The sequence below is a fragment of the Oncorhynchus gorbuscha genome, linkage group LG02 (assembly GCF_021184085.1).
Source record: "Oncorhynchus gorbuscha isolate QuinsamMale2020 ecotype Even-year linkage group LG02, OgorEven_v1.0, whole genome shotgun sequence".
NCBI classification, from domain to species: Eukaryota; Metazoa; Chordata; class Actinopteri; order Salmoniformes; family Salmonidae; genus Oncorhynchus; species Oncorhynchus gorbuscha.
In genome coordinates, this window is record NC_060174.1 from 83,291,240 (window position 1) to 83,312,810 (window position 21,571).

The 21,571-nt window shown below is 42.6% G+C and overlaps 1 protein-coding gene across 1 annotated transcript in view; it reads right to left on the bottom strand.

Annotated features, from left to right (window-relative positions):
* LOC124011202 (protein phosphatase 1E-like) overlaps positions 1-21,212 on the bottom strand; it is a 90,695-nt gene extending 69,483 nt beyond the window's left edge. The window contains exon 1 of the mRNA XM_046324328.1: positions 20,279-21,212. Within this exon, the coding sequence (XP_046180284.1) occupies positions 20,279-20,460 (182 nt within the window). The 5' untranslated portion in view covers positions 20,461-21,212. The remainder of the gene's footprint in view (positions 1-20,278) is intronic.
* Between the last annotated feature and the right edge of the window lie 359 nt (positions 21,213-21,571).

Genomic DNA, 21,571 nt, shown 5'->3' on the forward strand with positions numbered 1-21,571 from the left:
ATTGGATTCAGGTCTGGACTTTGACTTGGCCATTCTAACACCTGGATATGTTTATTTTTGAACCATTCCATTGTAGATTTTGCTTTATGTTTTGGATCATTGTCTTGTTGGAAGACAAATCTCCGTCCCAGTCTCAGGTCTTTTGCAGACTCCATCAGGTTCTCTTCCAGAATGGTCCTGTATTTGGCTCCATCCATCTTCCCATCAATTTTAACCATCTTCCCTGTCCCTGCTGAAGAAAAGCAGGCCCAAACCATGATACTGCCACCACCATGTTTGACAGTGGGAATGGTGTGTTCAGGGTGATGAGCTGTGTTGCTTTTACGCCAAACATAACGTTTTGCATTGTTGCTAAAAAGTTCAATTTTGGCTTCATCTGACCAGAGCACCTTCTTCCACATGTTTGGTGTGTCTCCAAGGTGGCTTGTGGCAAACTTTAAACAACACTTTTTCTGGATATCTTTAAGAAATGGCTTTCTTCTTGCCACTCTTCCATAAAGGCCAGATTTGTGCAATATACGACTGATTGTTGTCCTATGGACAGTCTCCCATCTCAGCTGTAGATCTCTGCAGTTCATCCAGAGTGATCATGGGCCTCTTGGCTGCATCTCTGATCAGTCTTCTCCTTGTATGAGCTGAAAGTTTAGAGGGATGGCCAGGTCTTGGTAGATTTGCAGTGGTCTGATACTCCTTCCATTTCAATATTATCGCTTGCACAGTGCTCATTGGGATGTTTAAAGCTTGGGAAATATTTTTGTATCCAAATCCGGCTTTAAACTTCTTCACAACAGTATCTCGGACCTGCCTGGTGTTTTCCTTGTTCTTCATGATGCTCTCTGCGCTTTTAACGGACCTCTGAGACTATCACAGTGCAGGTGCATTTATACAGAGACTTGATTACACACAGGTGGATTGTATTTATCATCATTAGTCATTTAGTCATTTAATTTTGCACGCCCAATTTTTCAGTTTTTGATTTGTTCAAAAAGTTTGAAATATCCAATAAATGTCGTTCCACTTCATGATTGTGTCCCACTTGTTGTTGATTCTTCACAAAAAAATACAGTTTTATATCTTTATGTTTGAAGCCTGAAATGTGGCAAAAGGTCGCAAAGTTCGAGGGGGCCGAATACTTTCGCAAGGCACTGTACTAAACTGTGATGTTGATGAAGCTTGGTATCTCACTCAAATCAAATTAAATCAAAATCAAATGTATTTATATAGCCCTTCGTACATCAGCTGATATCTCAAAGTGCTGTAACGAAACCCAGCCTAAAACCCCAAACAGCAAGCAATGCAGGTGTAGAAGCACGGTGGCTAGGAAAAACTCCCTAGAAAGGCCAAAACCTAGGAAGAAACCTAGAGAGGAACCAGGCTATGTGGGGTGGCCAGTCCTCTTCTGGCTGTGCCGGGTGGAGATTATAACAGAACATGGCCAAGATGTTCAAATGTTCATAAATGACCAGCATGGTCGAATAATAACAAGGCAGAACAGTTGAAACTGGAGCAGCAGCACAGTCAGGTGGACCGGGGACAGCAAGGAGTCATCATGTCAGGTAGTCCTGGGGCACGGTCCTAGGGCTCAGGTCCTCCAAGAGAGAGAAAGAAAGAGAGAATTAGAGAGCATATGTGGGGTGGCCCGTCCTCTTCTGGCTGTGCCGGGTGGAGATTATAACAGAACATGGCCAAGATGTTCAAATGTTCATAAATGACCAGCATGGTCGAATAATAGTAAGGCAGAACAGTTGAACACTCAACCCTCTATCTCCGATGAAACAAATTCAAATCAAACAGAGGTCAGGGAAATTGATCACTTCAGAGATCTTAGACCTCATAAGGAAGAGGGATCCTACCTGGCCAGATTCAGAAGAACAAATCTTCAACAAGATTATGAAGGTTATATTAACTGTAGAAACCAGGGAAGATACAAAATGGATAAGGCCAAATCCCAACATTACAAAGATGCTGTCAATGACAACTTACATCAGCCTTGTAAACTGTGGAACATTTTAAAGGACATTGGCTCAAACTCCCCATAAAGATAAAATCCTGTAGTATTGGCCTGGTTATTGATTATGTTTTATGCAATGACCAGGAAAAGGTTGCAAATTATTTTACCATATTTTTTACCACTATAGCCTCATCTCTGGTTAAGAAGTTACTGACCTGCTCTGGACACTATGGCCAGTCTTTCATGAACAACTTCTACCATAGCAAAGGTATCACTTATTATTTGTTTGAGCTGTGCATGGTAACAGAGGACAAAGTTTCCAATCTACTATGCTTAATGAGCACAAACAAAGCAACTGGGCTGGATAACCTTCCTGCAAGATTCATAAAGGATAGTGCATGTGTTACTGCTAAAATGATAACGCATATTGTAAACCTTTCTATTAGTAGTGGAACAGTTCCCAATGATCTCAAAACAGCCCGGGTGGTTCCACTCCACAAGAAGAGCAGAAAAACATTTGAAGGAAACTATAGGCCTGTGTCGATCCTCAGCACCGTATATAAAGTTGTTGAGAGATTAGTTTTTAATCAACTTGAGGGATACCTTCGAGCACAAACTACTTTATGAACTCCAATCTGGATTTAGAACAGCTCATTCCACTAATACTTGCCGTAACCACCTTTTTTATCACATCAAGCAGGAAAGTGGGAAGAGGAACTATACAGGTAGGGTCATGTTAGACTTGCAGAAAGCTTTTGACACTGTGGACCATGATATTCTCCTGATGAAACTGAAATACATGGGTCTAAATGATGTAGCAGTGAATTGGTTTAGGTCTTATCTGACCACCAGAACACAAGTATGTAATGTTGGTGATGTTCTGTCAGAGGCCAAAGAAACATCCTGTGGAATACCGCAGGGATCAATTTTAAGGACTCTTTTATTTCTTATATACGTTAATGATATACCAGATACAGTAAAGTGCTAACTCCTGCTTTATGCTGATGACTCAGCCATACTGGTACCAGGGAAGAATATGGCTTACATAGAGGAGACCCTGAGTAAGGAATTCCATTTTGTTAGAGATTGGTTAACTGACAAAAAATTGTCACTACATTTGGGAAAAACTGAATCGATTTAGTTTGCAACAAAACATAGATTGTTTAGGGCTGACAAGATAAAGGCAAACTGTGCAGGCAAGGATATTGAATCTAACTTATCTTGGTGTGTCCCTAGATCAGTGCCTTTCTGGAGACCTGATTGCTGCCAAATTCTTTCTAAAAATTGTGAATAAATTGAAATGTTTATATCCTAACGCTAGATATTTTAACATCAAAGTTAAGAAACTGCTAGTCTCAACCTTGATCCAGTGTAATTTTGATCATGCCTGCTCTGCTTGGTATTGAGGGCTATCAAGAAAGAAAGAAAATTCAGGTCATGCAAAATAATGTTTTTGGGTATATGCTGAATGTCCCCTAGGACCCACATAGGGGTACTGGAGTTCCGGTAGGTGGGCTTGTTGCCTTTGGAGTCCAGATGACCAACTTAAACGTAATCATGTCTGACATTTTAAATGATTATGCCCCAGGTTATATGAAAAACCACATTGATATGGTCTATAACCAACACAGTTACAATACCAGAGCTAGCGTTGTCTTATAAAATACCAAGAATTAAAAGTACTGCGAGGAGCACGTTTTCCATACAGGCATTTGTCTATGGAATAGCCTTCCCCTGGAGATCAAGCAAAGAAAAAGTAGATATAGCTTTAAAAAGCAGGGAAAGGTTTTAATTTGGACAAGGTTGTCTAAGTAAGAGATACCACACCACTGCCCCTTGTGCCCCCTACTGCTGGGCAGGTGTATTTATTTGACTGATATGTATGATGTGCAATGAATAGATTTTTTAGTGTGAAATGAATATGGTTGATTTTTAAGGTTAGGGAGAAGTGCAGTGAATAGTGCCACTTTTTAGGATAATAATTTAAATTAATGTATTTATGGTGGTTTATCATTTTGTCTTTTAATCATTATATGTGTTGTTGTTTTTACCATCGAGGACCACTTTGGAAACAAGCGTTTTAATTAATACTTTCACCCAAAATGAATTAAATTCAATGATGCTGACATAATCAGTCCAATCAAAGCTACGGTAGATATAATGTGATTTGACGTCATTTTATCTGAGGCCAAAGACCTTGAGCCTTATTGGATGAGCACTTCTAATGTAAATATATGGCAGCAGCCAAGGGGGCTTGACCTGCCTAGCTCTCCCTGTAGATTCTGAGGTGACGTAGTGTCCCCATGAGTGACAGTACACTGAGCCAATCACGGCGCAACTAGAGAAGATTACCAACGCCTACAGAAAGCAGAGCGAGGCTGAAACACCTGCATTTTGGAGATGCCTTACTCAAGAAAGCAAGAAAGAGACCATGTTTGTATGAGGCTTTTCAATTGTTAACCAACTGATATGTGGACACTAATTATTGCCAAAATAACATGCAAAAAACAGGCAACAAAAAAAACAGGTGGGGCTCTCACCTGCCCTGAATGACGGATCACCACTGCTCATCTCGAGATTTAGGACAAATGAGGGAGGCTGATGGATTCCTTCTTTCTCTCTCTCTCTAAACCAGATGCCTGCAATGTGTCTTCTGTAAAATCTCTATCTAATTATTTTGTGTGTGTGTGTGTTTTGGGAGCAGCTGCTGTCAATGTTGCTGAAGAACAATCACTTTCTAATTCGATGCCAAAAAGCTCTTAGCCAGACTTTGGCGTGACACAAAAAATGAACAGGACAATTTCATCAGGGAGCTCTTGTGCATAAATACATGATTTGTTTTCATGTAAAGCACTCTTTGATGTGAGAGCTGAAAAATGAGTGGAATTGATCATTCGGAACAGAGCATCTCATCAGTCTTTTGTGAGATGGACAAATTGTAGGCCTGATTACAGTTGTCTCATTAATCCTGAACAACTGCAAGATTGCACTAACATTGTAATTACATTGAAGTTATTTAAGACGTGAATGGAAAACCACGCTTGATCCAGTACCACTCTGTGACGCTGTGGTAGTCCATTAGGACTGAGGCACTTTGGGTGAGGGAACAGATGAGCCCCCCTCTTCCTATTGCGTTATGGATGAGAAGATGTGGTTGAAACAAGTGTGGAACATGTAAATGTCTCCCCTGCTCTTCTGATGTCCAATCCGGTCACACAACAGTGCTCATTAACGCAGCCTTCAGTTGCAGCGCTTCCGACACCAAACATTGTTACTCCAGCAGTGTAAAGAAGCAAACTGTGTGTGTGCGCGCGCTCACAAATGCATTTCTTGGAGGAATCCGGATGTGCGCATGGTTGTTTACAGCTGTGTGAGACGCGCCTGTTTAATTAAGTTTAGGAGAGCTCTCCTCTCAATAACTGTCCATCAGCCACCCCAGTGGGGGTAACGGGGGCAGCAGGAGACAGGGGGGTGGAGTGAATGGAGGAAGTAGGAGGCTTAGGCTCAATCCCAATACACACACCCCCACCCCTCCCCCTCTGTTTTGCACGATCCCGCAAACCCCATCAAGTCGGAGTGGTATCCCAATTCAACTTTGAGCGAGGCGTAGCTTACAGCCCAACACCGTGCAGGACGTTTGGCATTTGCCAGAGAACACCAAGATTGGCAAATTCGCCACTGGCGCCCTGTGCTCTTCACAGATGAAAGCAGGTTCACACTGAGCACATGTGACAGACGTGACAGAGTCTGGAGACGCCGTGGAGAACGTTCTGCTGCTGACAACATCCTCCAGCATGACCGGTTTGATGGTTGGTCAGTCATGGTGTGGGGTGGCATTTCTTTGGGGGGCCACACAGCCCTCCATGTGCTCGCCAGAGGTAGCCTGACTGCCATTAGGTACCGAGATGAGATCCTCAGCCCTTGTGAGACCATATGCTGGTGCGGTTGGCTCTGGGTTCCTCCTAATGCAAGACAATGCTAGACCTCATGTGGCTGGAGTGTGTCAGCAGTTCCTGCAAGAGGATGGCATTGATGCTATGGACTGGCCCGCCCGTTCCCCAGACCTGAATCCAATTGAGCACATCTGGGACGCCACGTTGCACCACAGACTGTCCAGGTGTTGGCGGATGCTTTAGTCCAGGTCTGGGAGGAGATCCCTCAGGAGACCATCGGCCACCTCATCAGGAGCATGCCCAGGCGATGTAGGGAGGTCATACAGGCACATAGAGGCCACACACACTACTGAGCCTCATTTGGACTTGTTTTAAGGACATTACATCAAAGTTGGATCAGCCTGTAGTGTGGTTTTCCACTTTCATTTTGAGTGCGACTCCAAATCCAGACCTCCATGGGTTGATAAATTTGATTTCCATTGATAATTTTTGTGTGATTTTGTTGTCAGCACATTCAACTATGTAAAGAAAAAAGTATTTAATAATTATATTTAATTCCTTCAGATCTAGGATGTGTTATTTTAGTGTTCCCTTTATTTTTTTGAGCAGTGTATATACACACACACACATCTCAGAACAAGAGTTTTAATTGCTTCCACTGGCTAATCATGAATCCCCAAGAAATTGCAGAAAATTACTGCGTGAAGGAAATGCAACTTTTACATGTCAAACTGCTATTATGGAATGAAAGTCCTCCTTCAATACTACTCCACATTGAACTACAGCCAGAGGATGGGCACATTACGAGCACATTGATGTTTTGCAGTTCTCATTTGTTGTTCATATGATAAGTACGTAGTTGTTGCATGAGAAATAAGGAAAGTTATTACTGCCGCCAGTACAGGCATTATGAAAAAGGGTTGTCGTCAATGAATTGCGTGGTATAGGCAATGCCTTGGTGGCTTCTGCTGATCGTGTGAGTGATGAAGCGATGTCCAATATCATAGGGTTATTTATTATTTCTCCCTACCATTAGTTGATCCATTTGGAGGGACATTCCCCCACCAAGAGACACTCAGGGCTAAGGGGGGTATTGATCAGAAATACAGTGTAGACATGGTTAATGTTGCAAATTACTATTGTAGCTGGAAAATGCTGATTTTTTATGGAATATCTGCATATGCGTACAGAGGCCCATTATCAGCAACCATCACTCCTGTTTTCCAATGGCACGTTGTGTTAGCTAATCCAAGTTTATCATTTTAAAAGGCTAATTGATCATTAGAAAACCCTTTGCAATTATGTTAGCACAGCTGAAAACTGTTGGTCTGATTAAAGAAGCAATAAAACTGGCCTTCTTTAGACTAGTTGAGTATCTGGAGGATCAGCATTTGTGGGTTCCATTACAGGCTCAAAATGGCCAGAAACAAAAGATTTTCTTCTGAAACTCATCAGTCTATTCTTGTTCTGAGAAATGAAGGCTATTTCATGTGAGAAATTGCCAAGAAACGGAAGGTCTCGTACAACGCTGTGTACTACTCCCTTCACAGAACAGAGCAAACTAGCTCTAACCAGAATAGAAAGAGGAGTGGGAGGCACTGGTGCACAACTGAGCAAGAGGACAAGTACATTAGAGTGTCTAGTTTGAGAAACAGATGCCTCACAAGTCCTCAACTGGCAGCTTCATTAAATAGTAACCGCAAAACATCAGTCTCAACTTCAACAGTGAAGAGGCAACACCGGGATAATGGCCTTCACTCCTATCAGATCCCATTGAGAGCATACACCAGACAGAAAAACCTGAATTATTGCATCTCATTGTGTTGTCTTCCAGTGTCCAGCTAGCTAGCTAAAATTGGCCCTTTCCTAAATTCTCCAGGAATGGAGATGGGGATTTGGACTTCTGGTTTTTCTGGATTTACTTAATTCTCCAGACTGGCCAAAGATTATAACAGATCCAACCGTTAATTCATAACTTGTTGTGCCTCTGGCCTGATAGGATGGAAGTTCAATATGCAGCTAGATGTATAGTCATGGCCAAAAGTTTTGAGAATGACACAAATATAAATTGTCACAAAGTCTGCTGCCTCAGTTTGTATGCTGGCAATTTGCATATACTCCAGAATGTTATGAAGAGTAATCAGATGAAATTAATTGCAAAGTCCCTCTGCCATGCAAATGAACTGAATCCCCCAAAAACATTTCCACTGCATTTCAGCCCTGCCACAAAAGGATCAGCTGACATCATGTCAGTGATTCTCTCGTTAACCTGTTACTCCTACCCCCTACTTTTTTCGAACATTCTGTTAAAAATTGCGCAACATTTCAGCGCCCTGCTGCTCATGCCAGGAATATAGTATATGCATATGATTAGTATGTGTGGATAGAAAACACTCAGACGTTTATAAAACTGGTTAAATCACGGCTGTGACTATAACAGAACATGCGTTTCATCGAAAAGCGCAGGAAAATCTGATCACTGAAAATGGAAATATATATCCATCCGCCACTTCAACCCATTGTTAAAGGCGAACCACAATAAATGAGGCTGAGGTTGCAATACCTACAGCTTCCACACGATGTCAACAGTCTTGTCATTTGCCTAGGCTTTGTTTCTTGGTCAAACGAAGAAGAGACAAGCCATTTCTTCAGGTCGCCGACCGGATATTTTGGTTGAGATTTACCCGGACATTATTTCCAGACGGACAGCTAAAGAATATACATCGCCTCGTGATCAATTTGGTCGCTTGTTAACGAGTACTAATACCTAAAGTTGCATTACAAAAGTATTTCGAAGTGTTTTGTGAAAGTTTATCGTCGACTTTTTTCATTTAAAAAAATGACATTACGTTATAAGACGCTATTTTTTTCCGTTTATCACACAGTCTTCATAGATCGATATCTAGGCTATATATGGACCGATTTAATCGAAAAAAAGACCCAATAGTGATTATGGGACATCTAGGAGTGCCAACAAAGAATGTTTTATATTTTATTTGTGCGGTTTGTGTAGCGACGACTATGCTAATTATTTTGTTTACGTCCCCTGCGGGTCTTTTGGGGTGTTACATGCTATCAGATAATAGCTTCTCATGCTTTCACCAAAAAGCATTTTAAAAATATGACTTGTTGCCTGGATTCACGAGTGTAGCTTTAATTCAATACCCTGCATGTGTATTTTAATGAACGTTATTAGCATTTAGCGTAGCGCATTTGCATTTCCAGATGTCTAGATGGGACGCCTGCGTGTCAGGTAGGAGCAAGAGGTTAACACAGGTGTGAGTGTTGACGAGGACAAGGCTGGAGATCACTCTGGCATGCTGATTGAGTTTGAATAACAGACTGGAAGCTTCAAAGGGAGGGTGGTGCTTGGAATAATTGTTCTTCCTCTGTCAACCCAGGTTACCTGCAAGGAAACACGTGCCGTAATCATTGCTTTGCACAAAAAGGGCTTCACAGGCAAGGATATTGCTGCAAGTAAGATTGCACCTCAATCAAACATTTATTGGATCATCAAGAACTTCAAGGAGGCTTGCTCAGGAATGGAAGCGGGCAGGTGTGAGTGCATCTGCACGCATAGTGAGGCAAATACTTTTGGAGGATGGCCTGGTGTCAAGAAGGGCAGCAAAGAAGCCACTTCTCTCCAGGAAAAACTTCAGGGACAGACTGATATTCTACAAAAGGTACAGGGATTGGACTGCTGAGGACTGGGGTAAAGTCATTTGCTTTGATGAATCCCCTTTCCGATTGTTTGTTTGGGGCATCCGGAAAAAAGCTTGTCCGGAGAAGACAAGGTGAGCGCTACCATCAGTCCTGTGTCATGCCCACAGTAAAGCATCCTGAGACCATTCATGTGTGGGGTTGCTTCTCAGCCAAGGGAGTGGGCTCACTCACAATTTTGCCTAAGAATACAGCCATGAATAAAGAATGGTACAAACACATCCTCCGAGAGGAACCTCTTCCAACCACCCAGGAACAGTTTGGTGATGAACAATGCCTTTTCCAGCATGATGGAGCACCTTGCCATAAGGCAAAAGTGATAACTAAGTGGCTCGGGGAACAAAACATTAATATTTTGGGTCCATGGTCAGGAAACTCCCCAGACCTTAATCCCATGGAGAACTTGTGGTCAATCCTCAAGAGGCGGGTGGACAAACAAAAACCCACAAATTCTGACAAACTCCAAGCATTGATTATGCAAGAATGCAGCTGCCATCAGTCAGGATGTGGCCCAGAAGCTAATTGACAGCATGTCAGGGCAGATTGCAGAGGTCTTGAAAAAGAAGGGTCAACACCTTAAATATTCACTCTTTGCATCAACTTCATGTAATTGTCAATAATAGCCCTTGACACTTATGAAATGTTTGTAATTATACTTCACTATTCCATAGTAACATCTGACAAAAATATCTAAAGACACTGAAGCAGCAAACTTTGTGGAAATTAATATTTGTGTCATTCTCAAAACTTTTGGCTACGACTGTAGAAGGCTAATGTTAACTAGCTAACGTTGCCCATGAATGGAAGTTAGGCTACTGAGCAAGCATTTTAGCCAGTTTTAGCCCAGGACAACAAAAAATAAAAGCATGTAATGTATGACAGAGTGATAGACCGTTTCGTCAGCATGAAAGAGAGGAGGATGGCATTGGTGTAGGGTGAGTCAACATGCATGCACACATGCAAACATAAATCCACATCATATTTAGCTTATGTTGATTGGATTAAATTGTTGAAGTTGAAATGGTGCTTGAATAGTGGAGGCAGCTTCTGTTTTCTTAACTCTCTGTGGTTCTAAATCAATAGAGGTTTAGTGGTCCGAAAATGGAAACATTAACTTGCTTGACCATGCTGTAGGTCATGTAACTGTCTCTTTCTGTACATGCAATATGCTTTGTGGACATCACTGGTCAGAGGTTGCTATCCGGTTTTGTGATAAAACAAAAAAGTGTGGTTGAATTTATTCTGCTACTAGGACTTCTGATTGTCTCTGCCTTTAGGCCTTTATTTCACAGTCGCAAGGCATATGAATTAACAGGTTGTAGAGCAAACAATGCAATTATCACAAGACATACAGTGGGGCAAAAAAGTATTTAGTCAACCACCAATTGTGCAAGTTCTCCAACTTAAAAAGACGAGAGAGGCCTGTAATTTTCATCATAGGTACACTTCAATTATGATAGACAAAATGAGGGGGAAAAAAATCCAGAAAATCACATTGTAGGATTTTTAATGAATTTATTTGCAAATTATGGTGGAAAATAAGTATTTGGTCACCTACAAACAAACAAGATTTCTGGCTTTCACAGACCTGTAACTTCTTTAAGAGGCTCCTCTGTCCTCCACTCGTTACCTGTATTAATGGCACCTGTTTGAACTTGTTATCAGTATAAAAGACACCTGTCCACAACCTCAAACAGTCACACTCCAAACTCCACTATGGCCAAGACCAAAGAGCTGTCAAAGGACACCAGAAACAAAATTGTAGTCCTGCACCAGGCTGGGAAGACTGAATCTGCAATAGGTAAGCAGCTTGGTTTGAAGAAATCAACGGTGGGAGCAATTATTAGGAAATGGAAGACATACAAGACCACTGATAATCTCCCTCGATCTGGGGCTCCACGCAAGATCTCACCCCGTGGGGTCAAAATGATCACAAGAACGGTGAGCAAAAATCTCAGAACCACACGGGGGGACCTAGTGAATGACCTGCAGAGAGCTGGGACCAAAGTAACAAAGCCTACCATCAGTAACACACTACGCCGCTAGGGACTCAAATCCTGCAGTGCCAGTCATGTCCCCCTGCTTAGGCCAGTACATGTCTAGGCCTGTCTGAAGTTTGGTAGAGAGCATTTGGATGATCCAGAAGAAGATTGGGAGAATGTCATATGGTCAGATGAAACCAAAATATAACTTTTTGGTAAAAACTCAACTCGTCGTGTTTGGAGGACAAAGAATGCTGAGTTGCATCCAAAGAACACCATACCTACTGTTAAGTATGGGGTGGAAACATCATGCTTTGGGGCTGTTTTTCTGCAAAGGGACCAGGACGACTGATCCGTGTAAAGGAAAGAATGAATGGGGCCATGTATCGTGAGATTTTGAGTGAAAACCTCCTTCCATCAGCAAGTGCATTGAACATGAAACGTGGCTGGGTCTTTCAGCATGACAGTGATCCAAACACACCGCCCGGGCAACGAAGGTGTGGCTTCGTAAGAAGCATTTCATGGTCCTGGAGTGGCCTAGCCAGTCTCCAGATCTCACCCCCATAGAAAATCTTTGGAGGGAGTTGAAAGTCTGTGTTGCCCAGCAACAGCCCCAAAACATCACTGCTCTAGAGGAGATCTGCATGGAGGAATGGTCCAAAATACCAGCAACAGTGTGTGAAAACCTTGTGAAGACTTACAGAAAACGTTTGACCTCTGTCATTGCCAACAAAGGGTATATAACAAAGTATTGAGATAAACTTTTGTTATTGACCAAATACTTATTTTCCAGCATAATTTGCAAATAAATTAATAAAAAGTCCTACAATATGATTTTCTGGATTTTTTTCTTCTAATTTTGTCTGTTATAGTTGAAGTGTACCTATGATGAAAATTACAGGCCTCTCTCATCTTTTTAAGTGGGAGAATTTGCACAATTGGTGGCTGACTAAATACTTTTTTGCCCCACTGTAGGTTGTAATATGGCATTGGCGGGGGGGTTGAGGTTGACTTCCCCAGTGATTTTACCCATGCACCCCTACTGATTGTTACCCATCCTCAAGACGGACTCTATAGCCGTTCCAACAGAACTAGCTGTCAGGCAGTAAGTAATGTCTATGTTTAGCCACCACAGCATGTGTGTTGAATTATGCATTGCATATATTGCATAAGCTCCTGCTGTGGTTATTTTTCTTTATAATGACATGGTGGAATTGTGAGGACAAATGAGCCTGCTGACTTGTATGCCTGCATCTATTTTGTTCCTCTCTCTCCCACTCCTTGTCAACAGCCATCATTAAGGGGTGTAAGGTACACCTGACAAGCTGCTCAGTTCACCCAGCTTCAAAGTGCCTTGTCAAATAAGGAGATGGTGACGGCTTCAAACACAAGCGGACTGGGTTTGCAAAGCCGAACTGCTTTCATCATTAGCATTGTTATACGGTTATTAGTCAGCTGCTCTGACACACACACACACACACACACACACACACACACACACACACACACACACACACACACACACACACACACACACACACACACACACACACACACACACACACACACACACACACACACACACACACACACACACACACACACCCCTATCTGCTGAGCTCGTGCTGATAGGTGACAAACTGGGACATGCTTAATTAACACCCCGGCCATCACACCTATCTGCTGAGCTCGTGCTGATAGGTGACAAACTGGGACATGCTTAATTAACACCCCGGCCATCCTACAATCTAAGCTTGATGCCCTCAATCTCACACAATTTATCAATGAACCTACCAGATATAACCCCTAATCCGTAAACACGGGCACCCTCATAGATGTCATCCTAACTAACTCAACCTCAAAATACACTTGTTTTTGTTTTCAACCAAGATCTCAGTGATCACTGCCTCATTGCCTGCATCCGTAATGGGTCTGCGAGCAAACGACCAAACCTCATCACTGTCAAACGCTCCCTAAAACACTTCTGTGAGCAGGCCTTTCTAATCGACCTGGCCGGGGTATCCTGGAATGACATTGACCTCATCCCGACAGTAGAGGATGCCTGGTTATTCTTTAAAAGTGCCTTCCTCACCATCTTAAATAGGCATGCCCCATTCAAAAAATGTAGAACCAGGAATAGATATAGCCCTTGGTTCACTCCAGACCTGTCTGCCTTTTACCAGCACAAAAACATCCTCTGTGGCGTTCTGCATTAGCATCGAATAGCCCCCGTGATATGCAACTTTTCAGGGAAGTTAGGAACAAATATACACAGGTAGTTAGGAAAGCTAAGGCTAGCTTTTTTAAACAGAAATGTGCATCCTGCAGTACAAACTCCAAAAAGTTTTGGGACACTGTAAAGTCCATGGAGAATAAGAGCACCTCCTCGCAGCTACCCACTGCTCTGAGGCTTGGAAACACTGTTACAACCGACAAATCCACTATAATTTGAGAATTTCAAAAAGCATTTCTCTACGGCTGGCCATGCTTTCCACGTGGCTACCCCTACCCCGGTCAACTTCCCGGGACCCTCCACAGCAACCCGCCCAAGCCCCCACCATTTCTTCTTCACCCATACCCAGATAGCTGATGTTCTGAAAGAGCTGCAAAATCTGGACCCCTACAACTCAGCCGGGCTAGACAATCTGGACCCTCTCTTTCTAAAATTATCTGCCGAAATTGTTGCAATCCCTATTACTAGCCTGTTCAACCTCTCTTTCGTATCGCCTGAGATTCCCAAAGATTGGAAAGCTGCCGCGGTCATCCCCCTCTTCAAAGGGGGAGACACTCTAGATTCAAACTGCTACAGACCAATATCTATCCTACCCTGCATCTCTAAGGTTTTCGAAAGCCAAGTTAACAAACAGATTACTGACCATTTTGAATCACATCGTACCTTCTCCGCTATGCAATCTGGTTTCCGAGCTGGTCATGGGTGCACCTCAGCCACACTCAAGGTCTTTAACGATATCATAACTTTCGACTCTGTCAATCACCACATTCTTATTGGCAGACTCAACAGCCTTGGTTTCTCAAATGATTGCCTCGCCTGGTTCACCAACTACTTCTCTGATAGAGCTCAGCGTGTCAAATCGGAGGGCCTGTTGTCCGGACCTCTGGCAGTCTCTATGGGGGTGCCACAGGGTTCAATTCTCTGGCCGACTCTCTTCTCTGTATACATCAATGATGTCGCTCTTGCTGCTGGTGATTCTCTGATCCAACTCTACGCAGACGACACCATTCTGTATACTTCTGGCCCTTCTTTGGACACTGTGTTAACTAACCTCCAGACGAGCTTCAATGCCATACAACTCTCCTTCCGTGGCCTCCAACTGCTCTTAAACGCAAATAAAACTAAATGCATGCTATTCAACAGATCATTGCCCGCACCTGCCCGCCCATCCAGCATCACTACTCTGGACAGCTCTGACTTAAAATACGTGGATAACTACAAATACCTAGGTGTCTGGCTAGACTGTAAACTCTCCTTCCAGACTCACATTAAGCATCTCCAATCAAAAATGAAATCTATAATCGGCTTCCTATTTCGAAACAAAGCTTCCTTCACTCATGCTGCCAAACATACCTTCGTAAAACTGACCATCCTACCGATCCTTGACTTTGGCGATGTCATCTATAAAATAGCCTCCAACACTCTACTCAGCAAACTGGATGTAGTCTATCACAGTGCCATCCGTTTTGCTACCAAAGCCCCATACACTACTCACCACTGCGACCTATAAGCTCTCGTTGGCTGGCCCTCGCTTCATACTCGTCGCCAAACCCACTGGCTACAGGTTATCTACAAGTCTCTGCTAGGTAAAGCCCCGCCCTATCTCAGCTCGCTGGTTACCATAGCAGCACCCACTCGTAGCACGCGCTCCAACAGGTATATCTCACTGGTCACCCCCAAAGCCAATTCCTCCTTTGGTCACCTTTCCTTCCAGTTCTCTGATGCTACTGACTGGAACTAACTGCAAAAAAAATCACTGAAGCTGGAGATTCCCATCTCCCTCACTAGCTTTAAGAACCAGCTGTCAGAGCAGCTCACAGATCACTGCACCTGTTCATAGCCCATCTGTATACAGCCCATCTATCTACCTCATCCCCATACTGTATTTATTTATTTAGCTCCTTTTGCACCACAGTATCTCTACTTGCACATCCATCTTTTGCAAATCTACCATTCCAGTGTTTAATTGCCATATTGTAATTACTTCGCCACCATGGCCTATTTATTGCCTTAACTCCCTTATTTGACCTAATTTGCACTCACTGTATATAGACTTTGTTTTCTTTTTTTCCGACTGTATTATTGACTGTTTTGTTCATTCCATGTGTAACTCTGTGTTGTTGTATGTGTCGAACTGCTATGCTTTATATTGGCCAGGTCGCAGTTGCAAATGAGAACTTGTTCTCAACTAGCTTACCTGGTTAAATAAATATGAAAAAATACAATTAAAACACACACACACACACACACACACACACACACACACACACACACACACACACACACACACACACACACACACACACACACACACACACACACACACACACACACACACACACACACACACACACACACACACACACACACACACACACCCCCAGGAATTGTACTGCTGTAGCGGGACAGAGGTGGCCACTCGTTAACAATAACTGAGTGAGGTCTGCGTCCTACTTTGCTTCTGACAGTGCTGCTTCCAGCATATTCTGTCAATCACAGAGTAGGTACAAATTCAAATGAAGGTCAATGGTCTTACTTGTGTTTGATGGTTGGATAATGATCAACTGTTATATTTGATGGCTGCATAATAAGTACATGATCTTTATGTACAGTGTTTAAGAAATCCAGACAGACAATAAGCACAGACTTCCTGTTCGCAAAGCCAAAGCATTCCTGTCACTTGAATGTTTTGACATTGTTGTGACAATCATACCCTACTTTTTTGGGTTAAATTCAAAAGTGAGTTCTCATTAAATGTGACATGTACGATAGAGAGCGCAGTCCCATTTCGGTGTTGTGATTCCTTTATCCTCCAGAAGTATCATTACGTGTCAGCCATGACAGTTTGAAAGGAGGGTTGCGTCTCACCCACACACTGAGCAGGCTGATGCTGGCCCGGGTGTACCATGTCACAATTCCCCCCCACATAAGTGTGAAACCGAGCGGATTTCTGTACCTTTCAAATGTGTGCCTATAATCTCTCAGGTAGGGACGGGAATGTGACAAAATTGTATTCACACTGGCGTCATTGCAAACATACACACACACAAATCCACATCTGTGTTCATTTCCACCATTTTGAATACGCACATACGCACCCTGTGAGCAACTCGCACGCACGTATGCACGCACACACGCACAGGGAGAGCAGCAAAGGGGATCTCCACCTCTCTCCCAGGCCTATTATTAGATCTTCAACACAGAGACAAAATAAATCACACGTTCAGCTGAAACACAACAGGAGCTGATGCTTGCAGCACAGTGTATAACAATGTGTCTCACTTTGTGCCATGTTAAGACATTGCTCTCCTTTAAAAATACTATCATTAGAGCTGCAGGAATGACACAGTGGAAAACAAATAATCAAACTATGATAACTTTAGAGAGAGGGAACCAGGAAACACTGCAAATATCCACAAATGGAGATTGTTTTTGTGTAATAAATGCATAATATGTGGGTTCTCATTAGATAAACGTAGGCTTATCCATGGGGTCAATTACATTTCATATATGTCAATATACAGTAGGGCAAAAAAGTATTTAGTCAGCCACCAATTGTGCAAGTTCTCCCACTTAAAAAAGATGAGAGAGGCCTGTAATTTTCATCATAGGTACACTTCAACTATGACAGACAAGATGAGAAAACAAATTGTAGGATTTTTAATGAATTTATTTGCAAATTATGGTGGAAAATAAGTATTTGGTCAATAACAAAAGTTTATCTCAATACTTTGTTATATACCCTTTGTTGGCAATGACAGAGGTCAAATGTTTTCTGTAAGTCTTCACAAGGTTTTCACACACTGTTGCTGGTATTTTGGCCCATTCCTCCATGCAGATATCCTCTAGAGCAGTGATGTTTTGGGGCTGTTGCTGGGCAACTCCCTCCAAAGATTTTCTATGGGGTTGAGATCTGGAGACTGGCTAGGCCACTCCAGGACCTTGAAATGCTTCTTACGAAGCTACTCCTTCGTTGCCCGGGCGGTGTGTTTGGGATCAGTGTCATGCTGAAAGACCCAGCCACGTTCCATCTTCAATGCCCTTGCTGATGGAGGGAGGTTTTCACTCAAATTCTCATGATACATGGCCCCATTAATTCTTTCCTTTACACGGATCAGTCGTCCTGGTCCCTTTGCAGAAAAACAGCCCTAAAGCATGATGTTTCCACCCCCATGCTTCACAGTAGGTATGGTGTTCTTTGGATGCAACTCAGCATTCTTTGTCCTCCAAACACGACGAGTTGAGTTTTTACCAAAAAGTTATATTTTGGTTTCATCTGACCATATGACATTCTCCCAATCTTCTTCTGGATCATCCAATTGCTCTCTAGCAAACTTCAGACGGGCCTGGACATGTTAATGCAGGGGGACACGTCTGGCACTGCAGGATTTGAGTCCCTGGCGGCGTAGTGTGTTACTGATGGTAGGCTTTGTTACTTTGGTCCCAGCTCTCTGTAGGTCATTCACTAGGTCCCCCCGTGTGGTTCTGGGATTTTTGCTCACTGTTCTTGTGATCATTTTGACCCCACGGGGTGAGATCTTGCGTGGAGCCCCAGATCGAGGGAGATTATCAGTGGTCTTGTATGTCTTCCATTTCCTAATAATTGCTCCCACCGTTGACTTCTTTAAACCAAGCTGCCTATTGTAGATTCAGTCTTCCCAGCCTGGTGCAGGTCTACAATTTTGTTTCTGGTGTCCTTTGACAGCTCTTTGGTCTTGGCCATAGTGGAGTTTGGAGTGTGACTGTTTGAGGTTGTGGACAGGTGTCTTTTATACTGATAACAAGTTCAAACAGGTGCCATTAATACAGGTAACGGGTGGAAGACAGAGGAGCTTCTTAAAGAAGAAGTTACAGGTCTGTGAGAGCCAGAGATCTTGCTTGTTTGTAGGTGACCAAATACTTATTTTCCACCATAATTTGCAAATAAATTAATTTAAAAAATCCTACAATGTAATTTTCAGGATTTTTTCCCCTCATTTTGTCTGTCATAGTTGAAGTGTACCTATGATGAAAATTACAGGCCTCTCATCTTTTTAAGTGGGAGAACTTGCACAATTGGTGGCTGACTAAATAATTTTTTGCCCCACTGTAAACACCAGGCCTACTGTCTGTTCTGGTAGTATAGGCTCTGGCAGCATCCAGAGCTGTGTGCACATTTGAATAAAACAAACAGTCATAGACAATAAGCTCTTTGTGCAAAACAGATCTAGCAGACTGATACAACAACTCATCTCAACGCTTCAGTCTCTTCCCAAACATTCGGAATGGGTGGTATTCGCACAACAAGATTAGGTCTTTGAAATGGGGCAATAGGGCGTGAACATCAAAATAATGATGTATGATATGGAATAGCTTCAGTAAACTACTGACAGAAACCCAACACAGCACTTCCAATTCAACATTGAGTTCAATAGCTCTATGTAAATTAAACACAGATCAAACATAATACATTGAAAGCTCACATTTACAAGGTCAAGTATTCACTATTTCCAAACACTTGGGTGCCTTTTATAGTGGCAATTAAATGGCTCTATTTTAGACTGGGCTATGTTTGCTTCTTGTTGTGTCGTTTATTGGTGGTGTCAAAATTACAAGCATCAAATTGCAATCATCCTCGACATGCTTGAGAAATTCACAATGGTCTTTTCGGTCTCTTCGGTGGTTTGATGTACTATTTATGGGTGCGAGTGTGACGTAATATATCTAAAAATGCTCAAACCTGACCACACACTTATAGCTTTGAATTTAATGTACCGTGGAGCCCGCGCCCACGAGCGCAGGTGAGCTAAAGATAGTTGCGAATACACAGAAATTGAGAACAAAAAAAAGGCAAATCAGGACATAGTGAACAAAGTGTGTACAGTGTCATCTCCGTACTGTTGTCATGCCTGTACGACTAAACTGTATGAATCGGAAAGTCTGCTATGGTTAATATGAGGAATGCAATAGTTCCTTCCTACGAATGAAATGACGTCGTGCGACGCAAAAAGAGAGGGTGAATTCACATTAACTGTACCTCGACTAACTTGGATGCACGAAAGGAAGGAGAGGAACCGACGTACAGCTGAAATATATTTGAAGTTCGTCTTTCCTCTCTTACATATGTCACAACATAAGCCATCCAATGACGTCGGCAGCAACATGGGAGATGACGATGTCAGGACATTGCAAGTGGCTTCACAGTCCACCCGGCAAAACTGACCGGAGAGCAATTCTGTAGCAACCAAATTGCATACAGAATGTAAAAGCTGTTTATTTTAGTTAGAACAGTGTAGGCTAACGGTAGCTTATATTTTATATTAACTGTGTTTCCGTAAAATCGGTCATAGCAGATTATTGTAAAATAGACTACCGCCAACACAATTATAGTGTACATTCACTTAGGTTGACTCCAAATTCCTGACCTATTCTAGTTGAAACTGGTCATGCAAAAGGCAAACACAAACCGTTCGTTTAAGCTGCATACAAAAACAATTTATAAAATCAAATCGGTACTTACTATTTGCACAGGTGCTGAAGACACATATCGAGGCATTCCCCTTCCACTTCGTCCGCCGAGGTGAGGTCCGATAAAGGGCGCATCGGGACAGGGTCGTTCTCCTGAAGTGGTGGCCTCATCTCTCGGAGGAAGAGCTCCAAGAACCTTCGGAAGGTTTTCTCCTCTGCTGCAGAGCCGGCCATCACTTCTCATTCCTGGACAGACAAGAGACAGCAGTATCCGGGCAAGAAGACTACTTCAAATCGCTGGCTGGACAGCTCCCCACTGGTGCCTGTTGGGAACGCGCGCGCGTAAACAAGGCTTTCGCTCTATCACAGAAGAGGGTGGGTGGATGATAACATATAGGAAAGGGGAGGATTTTTTTATTTTTTTATAAAAGGGAGGAAGCGTCAGGTTTGGGAACGCGCACGTACAAGAGAGTCGCCGCGAAAATAAGATCAAAGTGAGGAATTTTTGTATGGAGGTTAATGAGTGTCGAATTTGTTAAACAAACAATTACTAATTTGCTAAGTGAAGCTTATTTGATCGGATAGAAGTGTCGTAATGGTTAGGTTGTTACGAATGCACTAATAAGTGGATGCACGTGGCAGTTTGGCAATTTAGGAAAAAAAACGAATCTATATCGGATTTGTGCCTTTTGTTCACACTCGTATATAACCTATCATTGGCTAGAATTGTCCCACCAGATCTCGCCTCCCGCCTGACTTCCATCTTTGAGGACATGCAGTTCCATTGTAAGACTGGTCACACGTTCTTGTCAATATAATAGATACTCGTTGGATTAGGTAAACCACATGCTTTAAAGGTGGGCAAATTGCCTTCACTGTGCAGTAACTAACAACAAATATCATTAGCATACAGTGCATTTGGAAAGTATTCAGTCCCCTTGACCTTTTCCACATTTTGTTATGTTACAGCCTTATTCTAAAATGGATTACATTGTTCTCCCCCTAAATCTACACACAATACCCCATAATGACAAAGAAAAAACAGTTTAGAATATTTTTCAAATTTATTACAAATAAAAAACAGAAATATCACATTTACATAAGTATTCAGACCGTTTACTCAGTACTTTGTTGAAACACCTTTGGCAGCAATTACAGCCTCGAGTCTTGGCACACCTGTATTTGTGGAGTTTTCCCCCATTCTTCTCTGCAGGTCCTCTTAAGCTCTGTCAGGTTGGATAAGAAACGTCGCTGCACAAATATTTTCAGGTCTCTCCAGAGATGTTAGATCGGGTTCAAGTCTGGGCGGGACACTCAGACTTGTCCCGAAGCCACTCCTGCGTTG